This window comes from Lampetra planeri, chromosome 16, assembly GCF_965212315.1.
Source record: "Lampetra planeri chromosome 16, kcLamPlan1.2.h2, whole genome shotgun sequence".
In the NCBI taxonomy this organism is placed as follows: Eukaryota; Metazoa; Chordata; class Hyperoartia; order Petromyzontiformes; family Petromyzontidae; genus Lampetra; species Lampetra planeri.
This window is the reverse complement of record NC_136122.1, coordinates 8,803,976-8,816,926: the sequence shown is the minus strand read 5'-3', so window position 1 is coordinate 8,816,926 and position 12,951 is coordinate 8,803,976. Positions and strand designations below refer to the sequence as shown.

Here is a 12,951-nt window from a genome sequence, read left to right as displayed (position 1 = left end):
TGGGACCCCTAGTGGCGAGGAATGACAGTGATCACTCGTTGGACTATTCTTCAATGTCAACGTGAGCACACAAGTTCAGGTCAATGCCCTCTCAAAACACACATTGCATCTGGGAAGGGTTTTTTTATTTGCGGACCCGTGGTGTTGCTGGTGCCGTGTACTACTTTTTGGTTGCCAGGTTATAAGCGCAATGACACACTGAGAATGCGGTGTCGCTTATCCGACCGTCGCATTTCCTCCCTCGTGAATATACTGCAAAACACTCGATCCCAGCGCAGTATCTGTGCACGGCGTAACGATAATTTTACTCTACTCTTTGGTTCTTTCGGTAAAGTCACGTAGGTAGAAATACGACGTTTCGAACGCAACACAAGCGCCCGTCTTCAGGTGAAAATCGCGACAGCTGCAACGTCCGCTGTGAGCAGCACGATGTCTGATAATTTTACTATTGATGTCAATAACTCAGACCTTTCTCCCGTGCGGTAATGTGTTCTTAATCTCGCATGTATCCCTTCCAAAGCAGAGGAGAGCATTTACTGTTTAAAGTTTATAGCAGTTTGCACTTTATTTTTTTGTCCAGGAACCTATTTCTATGAACTGTAACAGATACTTTTGATAGTCCCTCACATATCTGACCTCTTCATCTGTATGCCTATGCCAAAGTCTCCAGCGAGTCGGATACGTGACATTGTATTGGAGGTGAACAAATAATTCGCGTTTCGCTGATTACGTCCGCTTTCACCTTTACAGCAGCAGTTTTCAAATGTTAATTCTGATGAGTGGAGGAGTGGTGGGCGGGAGGGAGGGAGGGGTGCAGAGTTTGATTGGGCAGAGGAAAGAAAACATGGCTCGCAAACATAAAATGCGGATGTCAAAAATATCCGAGCTTACCCATCACTTTGTCCCTTATTCTTTACCTTCCCTTCCCCATAAGAAATTATAACAAACAAAAATCCACGTCTCCCCCCCCCTCCCCATTTTCCCGCTTTCTACCAACCCATGAGCTCTGTGTTTGGGGCTTCTTTTTTGGTTGGCAGAATTTCTGTGGCCACCACCACTCCATTGGCATTGCTCGCGTTCTGTCCCGGCCCTCTTGTGGAATAATACAAAGTAAAAAAAAAACAATAGCCGAGCCCACAATCCGAAAGGCATCATATAAGAAATGCATCATATAATTCGTACTTTTTTTTTGGGCCATTCTTGCGGCGCAAGGCTATATCAGGAAGGTGCCATGTTTCACACACCGGTATTGTCTGCCAGTACGGGGGGGGGGGGGGGTAGTTGCTATGTGGTTTTACCCAGTTAAGTAATTTGCAAGTAATCTTTCAAATTTGACAAATTTGGATCGTGCCACTGGCGCGCGTGGCCTGCTCTTTTTGAGCAGCGCGACGGGATCTTTTAACGGCAACGGTGAAGCAGACCGCACGTGGTTTCGATTAACACACCCCGCAGTATTAACTATGGCTGCCTCAGAGATCGAACTGCAATCCCCCTGGGGCAATGACACGGGCCTCTGGGACGGTGACAAGGCTGCGTTGACGCTCAGCCATGTCGCCACTCCACTAACTATCCCTCCTAAATTTAAATATCAACATTTTGATAGAAAGTCGGCACTCAAACAAGGACCCTTCTTAGGCCGTCTCCTTCTCCTAATGTCAGCAATTCGAGAGAAAAAAAAACATTTCCCTCCCTCGGTAACCCCAACAATGATGGCCACGCTAATCTTTCCCCGTCGTTTATCAACTTGAGTCATTTCGGCAGCTTGAACGTTACTGCCAGACGAGGGCAGTCTAAGTCCTTCGCGAATGAGTGTTGGTGGTGCAAGGCGTGCGCCTGTGAAAGATTGCGATAACAAAGAGAGGGAAAAAGGCAACAGCGGCACTGCCATATCTACTCTGCTCTACTGTACTTTCGTTTTACTCGGCAATGCCCGCTGAGCTATATGGCTCTTATTCACAAACGACCTGGCTACAAATGGTAGCCCAACGAAGTGGCTTATCGCGTGGAAATATATGCAGCAGCCAAATAGTCGAAACGCACGTTTCTAAATGTGGAGGGGAAAAACCGCCATCGCGAGATGTTAGCTACCTGGCCTATATACAGGGCTGCCTGGTTGATTGGTTTACCACCTGTTCTGGTTTTACCAGGATTGCCCTCATTTTGAGACAGCTGTCATGGGAAATCTGTAAACCTTGCCAGGACATTAAAAGTCACGCTATATGTCAGTTGTGCAGTGTCACACCAGCCAACAACATGCATTTACATGTAGTTCTTACCTCTTCTTGCGGTTATGTGATATATTTTTTATCCCATACATCCTCCATTTTGTACCGCTGAGGGGCAACTCTTGTTTCATCTATTGTTTCTCTCTCTCACAGCTTCATCATCCATGACAAGGGCACGTTTTTCAGCAACGCACAGCGAAGCCGCATCGTTCACCACGTGCTTCAGAGAACCAAGTATGAAGAGGGCAAATGTAAAATAGGTAAGAGGGCCTTGGCACGCTCACAAGCCGCGGGCAAATCGGGGCATCTGTCACGAACAAATGTTTATTACATTTTGGAAAATCATTGTCCAATGTAACTTTTGATTAAAAAAAACATGCACATTGACAATGGATATGGCTTTTGGCGAGCCATCGAGCAAAGACGGTCACAGCATCGCGCGCTTTCAGATGCTCTTCTGCGGCCTTCTGGAATGCTCTTTCTCCCAATATTAGGAAGCCACTGGAGCTATGCACTTTGAAATCATCTGGATTGACAAACTAATTTCTGTAGAACTGCTTTTTGTGTTTAGTGTGTTGTCCTTCCCCCGCACCTCCGATTAGCACGGTTGGCTACGTACGGTGTGAAAGGAGTCCAACATACATATGACTCATGGTTAGGTGCACTTTGAATTATACTGAGAGACAGAAAGAGAAACAGGCAGTTGTGATAATATACGCGTGTACATTTATAAAAACCGACAACAATCCCCCGTATAGCCTTAATAGACTGGTGGGGCAAGTGCTGTTAGTGAACATTTATGAAGGCCAGCACGGCACACGAGTGGGGTGGGTGAGTGGCCAACACCACGCCCGGCCGCCTTTGTCTCCCCAGCAGCGATGTTTACACACCGCACCAGGTACTAATTTGAGGCTGAGTCGACCTAGGGGAGGCCCAGGGACTGTTTCAGATAACCGTCACTGGTGTTGGCCGTGAGCGGGAATCGAACTCGGCCCACCGGGTTAGTAGCGCAACATGTTAACCTGCTACACTACCGCTCCCCACATGCTCCGTAATAGAGACATCGTGTTCACTTTTCTTCACTGTGAAGAAAAGTTAATACGATGCGTCACAAGAAAGGATGACGGCCAGTGGCTGAGGCCAACAGCGGAGTGTCAGCCAAAGGAGGCAATGCACTCCACGAGAAAGCTCACTGCAGAGATGGACCGATGGCATCAGATCCATGTGCAGGAGCCAGATGGATTGTTGTATCGCACGACTGAGAAATAATGACGGCTTGGGGGAGACCGTCATCCAGAAACAAATTGACCATGGCTAATTATTTTAAGATCGACCTTGGCCCACTCTGTCCACATTTCAAAATTAACATTGAAAATATTCATCTTCTTGGTTCTTTCGGCAAAGTCACGTAGAAGGGAAATAATGAAATAATAAAAATAAAACATAATAAAATAATTCTCACGACAGGCCTGTCGGAAAGAAAGCATTCAGACGCTGTCTTTCCGACAGACCTGTTCTTCACCTGAGGATGGCTGCTCGCGTTGTGGCCGAAACGTTGTGAGAATTTTTTTATTATGTTTTATTTTTATTATTTTATTATTTTCCTTCTCCGTGACTTTACCGAAAGAACCAAGAAGATGAATCCCTCCAGTCACGAAAGCTTTAAATCGAAATTGAAAATATTTTTACAGAATGCAGTACCATTCTTACTATTTACGCAAAGCGGCACTGCTCGTGTATGCAATACAAGGATGGAAATTGAAAACAAATCATTTTATTTCATTTCGAAGTCTGTGTTTGAAAAATACGCCGTAATCTTTTTCCATGCCGGAGTTATTGGTGCTTATCCAGGGCAATAGAAACTATTCGGTCAGGCATTTAAAATCAACAGCACGTGCATACAGTGGATTGATGTGGAATCACACTTTGGGTGGAGCAGCATAACCAGGTGTGCCATTACGGGCCATTTAATGAGTGCCTGTACGTCGTTAAACTCTGTCAGCCGTGCCATCCACGGCCAATGTGTTGTGATCGCTCTCACATCTCAACTATTGCACCTATACAAGTTTGTGCCGTATAGCTTTCTCTCTCTGCAATGGATTTTTAAGTTGTTGTCCGTGTATCGTTGGGCACGGTGTCCGACGTTCCGCTCCGCTTGCTGCGAACTCGTGCCAAACAACAACAATGTGGGGGAACCTAAAATCAATATCGGAGAGCCATTGTCGACATCTCTGTGCACAGTCTGCAGTGGCCCCTGGTGGTTCGTTTTGCCTGCTGGAGTCTCGGTTGTTTGCTGCTGCTGCTGCTTATGTAAACTCTTGTTTGTCGTCGAGTGCCAGATGCAGCCAAATTTGCAACTGTGATTTGAAACCACGAACCTTAGCCATGTATCGATCGTTCACTTTTAAGGTGCAATGTAATCGAGGGTACTGGCATTGTCTTGGTGTGGTCTTGGATTATTGTTGTTGTTGTTATTTTGCTGCCTTGTCCAAGCTTGCATTTGGAATGTATACACTCATGCAATTTGTCAATTCATGCTGTATTTATTATTTATTAGTAACCTGCTTAAACTGCCTCTTTCTTATTCTATTATCCTTTATTGTATGTTTTTTTGTGATGTAACTTGCTGACCCGCCCCGACTGGACATCTGTGAAAAAGACTCTCGTAGCTTCGTCAGGTTCCTCCGGTTTACACAGAGAATCTGATTCTGACCTACAGGGCTGAACCGAATGCTTAACAATGGAACCTACGAGGCTGCCTTCCCCCTCCATGAGGTAAACACATTTGACTTGACAATATTCTGTCACCACCAATGATGCGTGTACATATTTAGCTTTTCACATGCAACTGTTTCCCCCCCCCCTCCACTCCACGTGTGTGAATGCACACTTCTTTAGTGTGCTTAACTTTACACCATAGCTGTCTCGGGTGTGGACCAATCAACTTCAAGGACAGGGCATATCATTACCATTATCAGAGTTGTTTCTTTTTGTTTGCATTTTGACTGCTTGTGTTGTGGTGATTGCAAACATGATGCCTTGTATAAAGGTGTCAGTTTTGTACCAGTTTAAAAGGGTAAAAACCTACTACTATATTTTGCCACTGGTAAAAGAGGTCTCATAGTGTAAATGCTTACCCCGAGCTCTCAATACTCTGATATTGCACTGTGTTTGAGTTGTACACCTTCTGGTGTCATCTGGTCCAACACCAATGGGGACTAGGCTCTAAAGAAAGCTGTCTCGGGTGTGGACCAATCAACTTCAAGGACAGTGCATATCAACACCATTATCAGAGTTGTTTCTTTTTGTTTGCATTTTGACTGCTTGTGTTGCGGTTATTGCAAACATGATGCCTTGTATAAAGGTGTCAGTTTTGTACCAGTTTAAAGGGTAAAAACCTACTACTATACTTTACACCATATCCTCGCATGGGTAACAACGGGTTCAACCCTGCAATTGTTTCCTAACGCCACTGCTGGCAGGAGCCCTTCCTCCAGAGCCTCCTCCACTAGAGGGGGCTCTGGAGAGACTCTTTAGAGGGTACGTTGGCCTACTCTTCCATATTGTGTACAAGTTGATCATTAAAAAAGGGGTCAAGTTTCAAGTACATATTTATTTTGTTTAACCATGTGAGAACTTACGTGAGGCCAGGATAGTAGCATTCGCAAGAGTGACCTGGGGAATTAGTTTGCCAGAAGGAGGCGATGATTGCTGCTGTGCATAATCCCAAATTGAGAAATTTGCGGTGTAATTTTCGAATTTGCAATTTATTGACCCTGAGGCAGGCACACAATGGCCTACTCTCGCAAATGACATCACATTTTCTGAATATAGAACACACACATCAGTCTGGTTAAGCCCAGCATGGATCGTGGGCAGGCAAGCATAGATTTTTCAAAACGGCGGAGATGTTCCTTCAAAGGAGTACACATATCACAAGCATAACTGTGGCCGAGACGACCTGAAGCTTCATATCGAGCGATAGGGCAGGTTGTTACCATTCAGAATTACGCAGCTGATGAAAAGGTAATGCCACTTGACTGATTTGGAGTGAGACCTCTGCTTCGAAACTGGAGCCGGTCATAAGCATATTTCCCAGATATGAAAAATTCTCCACTCTCGCCAAAACTGCCCCACCCACTCATGGGGAGTGGAGGGGGTGGAGTGTTTGAGTACATAAAATACTCCGGCAGGCGCTTTGATTTTGTGTAACTGATGGCAAGGCCCCGTCCCTTAGTAGCCCACTCCAGGTTCTGCAGCAGGGTGTCAAACTCCTCAGAGTGAGCAAACAATTACTAGATCATCAGCATACATAACATGGTTGATCAATAGGGAGCCATCCCTTAACAGACCTAGGCATCGATCAGCCTCCCATTGCATCTGTGCCATATAGAAATTCCTCTGGCATAGCCATGGAAAACGTCATGAACTACGTGGTCTAAGAAGATGTACGGGCCAGAGGACATCACTGTCGCACCCCAAGGTGAACAGGAAATGGCTCCGACTCCCTGGCATGCTGCTTTACTCAGGCCTGCCCACCATCATTAAGGCACTTAATGAGTGTGAGCAGAAGGTCAAGCACCCCCGAAAGCACCAACAATATATCATTATAAGCCTGTGGTGCATGCGCAAGTGTAAATTCAATTCACGGAGATGTATATTCTTTGGTTCTTTCGGTAAAGTCACATAGATTAAAAAAAACTCACGACGTTTCTATCGCAACACAAGCGGTCGTCATCAGGCGGAGAGAAAAAGGGGATTAAGCCTTTAAATGCAACTGTATATAAAGGTTTAAAATGGGCGTAGCCCAAGTGTCAGAATGAGTGGAGCTAGTGCTGAGCGGCGAGTGGCGTAGTCCAAGTGTGTCAGCAGCATGGGCGAGGCAGCTAATGTCAATGTAGTAGAAGACAAAGGGGGAGAGAGAAGGTAGAGATAGGGGGAGAGAGAGGGGAGGGAGAGATAGGGGGAGAGAGAGGGGAGGTAGAGATAGGGGGAGAGAGAGGGGAGGTAGAGATAGGGTGGGAGAGAGGGGAGCTAGAGATAGGGAGGAGAGAAGGGGGGTAGAGATATGGGGACAGAGAAGGGGGGTAGAGATAGGGGGAGAGAGAGGGGAGCTAGAGATAGGGGGAGAGAGAGGGGGAGAGAGGGGGGAAAAATGGGGGGCATTGCACCTCGCTCCACACATTCACACTGCTGACGGTGGAAGTTGACAAGAAATTACAAATCAAGTCGTGACCCAAAGTGGTTGATGACATCTTTCCAATGATTGCTGAGTTTATAACCGTCTTCTCGGTTGAAATTCTGTCTGTGTCTGTATATATGTGTAGTTAGTCCAACTGAGCCGCAGACGTTGTTCCTCTTTAGAGGCAACACATTTATTTGTAACACGTAACACAAAGGGGTAACTGCCCCTTCACCAGATACAGCCTAGGGTGGTGCCCACCCAGCTAACTACTCTATACAGAGGAGTTACTGCTACGAAGGGTCAGGCCTCACTCGGGTCCACGACCACGTGTTTGCCTCGTAAGACGTAGAGCTTCCAGCTTGAGATGTAGGCTTCAGCTGGTGGACGTGGAGCTTCAGCTTGTAGAATGCAGCGACCCCGGCCCCTCTCAGGGACCCGCCTTATACCCCCCCACGGGTCGAGCCTTCCAGCTCCCGATCCCTCTCGAGAGCTCTCCCCGGACACGTGATCACCCCCTAGTCCCCCCACCTGGGGCCTCTCTGTGGACACTCGAGATCACGTGTCTGCAGGGTCAACCAAAGTGCCATGGCCCGAGTTAACCTTGTCTTTGGGCTGACACTCTCCCGTTCCCCCTCGTGGGAGACCGCACTGCACGCTATGCGTGGTTCCCTCGCTATCCCAGCGCTCACCAAGCCCCGCTAGGGCTGGTACCATACCCGCCATGGGGTGTATGCGATGACGGTGCATCGCACGCCACGGCCCTTCCGGGCCGACACCGTACAGTGACATCCCGATGTCACTACATCTGGATGGCTTCATTAACGAATCTTTGTTGATAGCCAGTCGGCTTGCAAAGTACCATCGTCTTAGAGAAATCAATTTTCGCGTGATCTATCTATGTGACTTTACCGAAAGAACCAAAGAATATGAATTGCTGCAGTCACGAAAGTTTTAAGTCAAACAAATTCACGGAGATGTATGAGTCATAGATTCATGTTGTGGTTAATCTGTAACACATGGCTCCATTTGTTTACCGAAATTGGTTATGACTGGTAAAGACAAAGTCAAACAAACGCACCCAGGAATACAAATTTGAGGGATGAAACATTTTCTGAATGTAGAACAAGATAATGTGATAATGTAATATTGTTTGTAACTAACATTGGCTACACCTTGGGTGTACCATTGACACGTCGACCGTATGCACAGGATGCTCATCTTTGTCCCACGTTTGGTTCTTGAGTTATTTAGCAGAATGATGTACAAACATCTTACCATACATCATTACTAGGATGGTGCTGATGGTGATTATTATGATGATGATATTGATGATGAAAACAAACATCTGTCAATAAATGAATGCTAGGATGATTAGGATTTGAAAATTACTGTAATTCAGCCATTCACCATTAAGACTCTCTCTAGCACAATCGCAACCAACCAACAGCGCCATTAAGCACATCCTCCCGCTCTCCAAGTTCAACAAACAAACTTCGCATTTGGACAGAGTGACTTCGCTGAATTCTGGTCTATTTCAGATCCTTGTAACACATTTAGGTTCCGTGTTTTAAGCCCACTGACAAACGTATTTTTCTAAATGAACAGCTGCGTGATAGAAAAAGTTTTTTCCCCCAAATAACATCTTCATCCACCGGCATTTTGTCATCTCACATGTGTACCGCGTGCGACGTGAATAATCTCCGTCTCTCACTCAGGGGAGTTACAAGAGCAACAATCCCATCGTGACGCACGGCGCAGACAACCACAGACACCTCCTGTACGAGCGATGGGCATGCTGGAGCATGTGGTACAAGTACCAGCCACTGGACCTCATCAGGTCTGCACTGACGCACTGACGCACGCGGTTTTGGGCTTGGAGAACACGCGGAACCACTTGACCCCTTTCCCATTCCGATCACGTACGTGCACGGAACAGATTCGGAATTTTAAAAGGCCATGCGGCAGGGCGTGTGGCACAGTTTGGCACCAGCTATCGTAGAGTTGCGGTCATGTCGCTACAGTTATCCGCGGTGAGTACAATGTCTTTAAAAGCAGCGGAGCTATGCCTCTGAATTAAATTAACGGTAACCTCTTGCACGTTCCGAGATTCAGTGGTGAACGGCACCCCACTGCAACTTGCACATGTCTCGGAACGGGAAAGGGCGAAGGTTGAGTTGATTTGATTTGTTACATTGATGATGATGGTCCCGTTTATCCAGTTGCCGGGCGATTTTACCAGGGAGATCCGTGGTGTGTGAGCACAGCAGCAACAAAAAAAATGACGAAAACATTAATATTGCAGATAACGAGTATAGGGTTCTTAAGGAATATTGCACAAATTAAGTCCTTAAAATTGGTTTTAAGGGACCAGGTTTCAGCTGACGGCATGGTGACCAGGCAGGGGAAACTTGTGTTTTAATTAATGTTAACCTTAAGAAGAAGAGAGGAGATTGGAGGAGATTGGAGGTGTGAAGCACCCAGTTCATCATGTCCCAGCCAGAACAAGCGTGGCACCTTCAGCCGACTCCCGAAGGTGGGATTCAAGTATTTTAGAGTCAAATGGGTTTACAATGGATAGGGATATGTATTTGTGCAATTGTGGCATTCTGTCAGTCCACTGCTGGATGGGGGGGGGGGTCTCCCCTCATACCGTTTGCACCTTGGAGCGTCATGGGGATTTATTTGACCATACTTAACCACGCTGGTCAATGCGGGTTGGTGAATGCGGGGGAGCACAGATGTCCATGTACGACGATGCATTTTGCTGCCCACAGTGTAGCTCCACAACCAATAACAACCCTGCTGTGCATAACGATCACCCAACCATCCAAGAACTAACTTTGGCTGCACTTTGGGCCTTACCTGGTAAAATATACAATTCAGGTTCCACCCTACTTTGCTCGTCAGATTTTACAACATTGGGTGCATTTCCGGTGATATGGTCAGAAGGATAGGGGATCTATTCGAAGTAAAATCGGTTTCCCACTCAAGAGGACTTGGATTTGTGCTCATATCCTGTATAAATTCCTGAGCCAATGTCGAAATTCCACATTACTATGGCAGGGGTACGTCTATTAATCCGACAGCCACTGTTGACTTCTCACAGAGAGTTACTTATTTTTTTAATCCTTTATATTAATTTCTCTTGCTTGCTTAGGACCGTGCAAATCTTTCGGTCGTTTTTTAACCCACTTCCCGTGATCCAATCGAGCTGACATTTTGCACACAGACTCGTTGTGCGTGACAATGCATTTTCGTGAAAAAAACTTTCCAAAATTTTACACTGTTTAGGGAAAATGTTTTACATATTTAATTACCAATTGTTTAATTCTGCCAGACAATCATCTGACCCATAGGTGGCAGCCATCTCAAGCCAGAGGACGAGAGGACTCTAGCCGCCACGCATATAAAGGATTTATAGTGAAAAACTTTGTTTTTACGGGTTATACTTGTTTATTAATCAGGAGCTGAGTTGATCCCCATCAGGGATTTAAACTCGAAAGCCTCTGTTTTACGAGTCGCACTTTCTCACTACTGCACCACCCGGTCGGATGGGGAAATATGAATGAAATGTCAACATTTTCCTTTGGCTTTCAGAAGCCGGTGTCCTGCTGTGTTGACCACATCACACAACGTGCACCACTCAATTCAACGGGCTCGTAGCAAACATGTAATTAAATTATATCGCCACAGACATCATTGGCTCAAACAAATATCCTTGAGATGATAATATGGCCATTACACGCAGGTTTGAAATTACATTAAACCTCCCACACAGACCAGATTTAAAACCGTGGTCTTGAAGCAATTGCCCTTGTATTTCCTCTCGGCGTGTAACGACGCATCTATCCGTCGATTGAAATCGATTTCTTATGCTCCTGAGGCATGCATCGAATTGTACAATGTGGAGAAGTGATTATTACTCTACTAAAGGTAGCAACAGAACTGTGCAAATGAGATGGAACAAAGCGAGAAAACAACGCACGTGAGATGGTAAGAACGGGACGATAAATAATCGATTCTCGAATTTAACTGTGACTCCGAATCATGACGATGTGTTCAAGTCATGTTTAACACGTAGGCTTTCTCAACCAGTATTATTAATAATAAAGGTTTTTGGATTAGTTCGCGTTATTATAAATGTGTCGCAACCCTCCACTACCCGACATGGCCAATCAGTAAAAAAATGTGTCACGTTGACAAAACGCCAATTAGCTATTTCTTCAGCCCACCGTTGTGTTTGAAGAGTGAATCCACAACATTTCGAATTTGAGTACGACGTTTCCCTGGTAATTTGCATCGGGCAAAAACAATGTCAGATGTTGAAAGTCTAAGGAGAGAGATTAAGACAGATTAAAGAAGCACTACGACTGAATGACTGCAATAATGCTCAAATTAACAGAGAATTGAATGTCAAACCAAGACCGAACAACAATACTACTGAAAGTGATCAGATTATTAAAAAAATACCATATATCTTGGGAGTTACTGATAAATTAGCCCGTATTTTGCAAAAGCAAAACATTAAAGTGAGATTTGGTACGGTACACAAAATTAGAAAACTAGTGTCTTGTACTAGAGATCAATTACCGAAGTTATCAACAGAAGGTGTATATTGGATCAATTGCTTATGCGGTAAATGCTATATTGGACAGACGGGACGTAACATTAGCGTAAGACTAAAAGAACACCAAAGGAACATTAAATTATCTCAAACACAGCTGTCAGCAGTGGCAGAGCATGCTTGCCAACAAGGACATTTAATTCATTTTGATAACGTTGAAGTCTTATGCAAAACGAATTATTACTGGCCAAGACTAATTAGAGAATCAATCGAAATTTAGAAGAATACAAATAATTTCAGCCGCTGTGATAGCTCAGTGCAGCCTGGATGCATATTATTAAGTAACGAGCTTTTGTGCCCGTCCAAGGACGGGTGTATGTTACAATGAATTTGAAATATTCAATAGAAAAATTGTTCAGCTCATGATTATTAATGAGGGAGGGGGTTGCCCCATGTGGAGTGACGTCACCCCCTAATGGTTATTGGGGAGGGGTGCGGCATGTGGAGTGACGTCACCAGCTCATGGTTATTGTGGAGGGGTGAAGCATGTGGAGTGACGTCACCAGCTCATGATTATTAATGAGGGAGGGGTGCGGCATGTGGAGTGAGCGACCTTCTTGTGCGTTAGTACACATTTCCACGCGGGCATGAATATTAATGAAGGAGGAGGGGCTCTTTTGCAGTGACGTCACGCACGGATGTAGCACTGTGCTGCGTAGATTTATTTTTTACCGTCACTTTCTGTAAAGAAACGTCATATTTGAAGCGGCTTTGCGTAATACATTATTTAACTCAGCTCGACTTTCCTTTGCGTTAGTGTAAAAATCCACCCACTCATGAATATCAATAAGGAGGGGTGGGCCTCATGTGGAGTGACGTCACGCGCGGGATGGACAGACATTTCTGGGTGATTATAGTAGGTAATACACAATACATATTGAAATTCCTTATGGAGGAGTCACATGCTAAGTGGCTGA

The 12,951-nt window shown here is 45.4% G+C and overlaps 1 protein-coding gene across 3 annotated transcripts in view; it reads left to right on the top strand.

Annotated features, from left to right (window-relative positions):
- Positions 1–12,951, top strand: part of ANO4 (anoctamin 4) — a 167,258-nt gene that overhangs the window by 110,494 nt on the left and 43,813 nt on the right. For all 3 annotated transcript variants that reach the window (XM_078601491.1, XM_078601493.1, XM_078601492.1), the window contains 3 exons: positions 2,379–2,485; positions 4,945–5,000; positions 9,126–9,247. In XM_078601491.1, the coding sequence (XP_078457617.1) occupies positions 2,379–2,485; positions 4,945–5,000; positions 9,126–9,247 (285 nt within the window). The remainder of the gene's footprint in view (positions 1–2,378; positions 2,486–4,944; positions 5,001–9,125; positions 9,248–12,951) is intronic.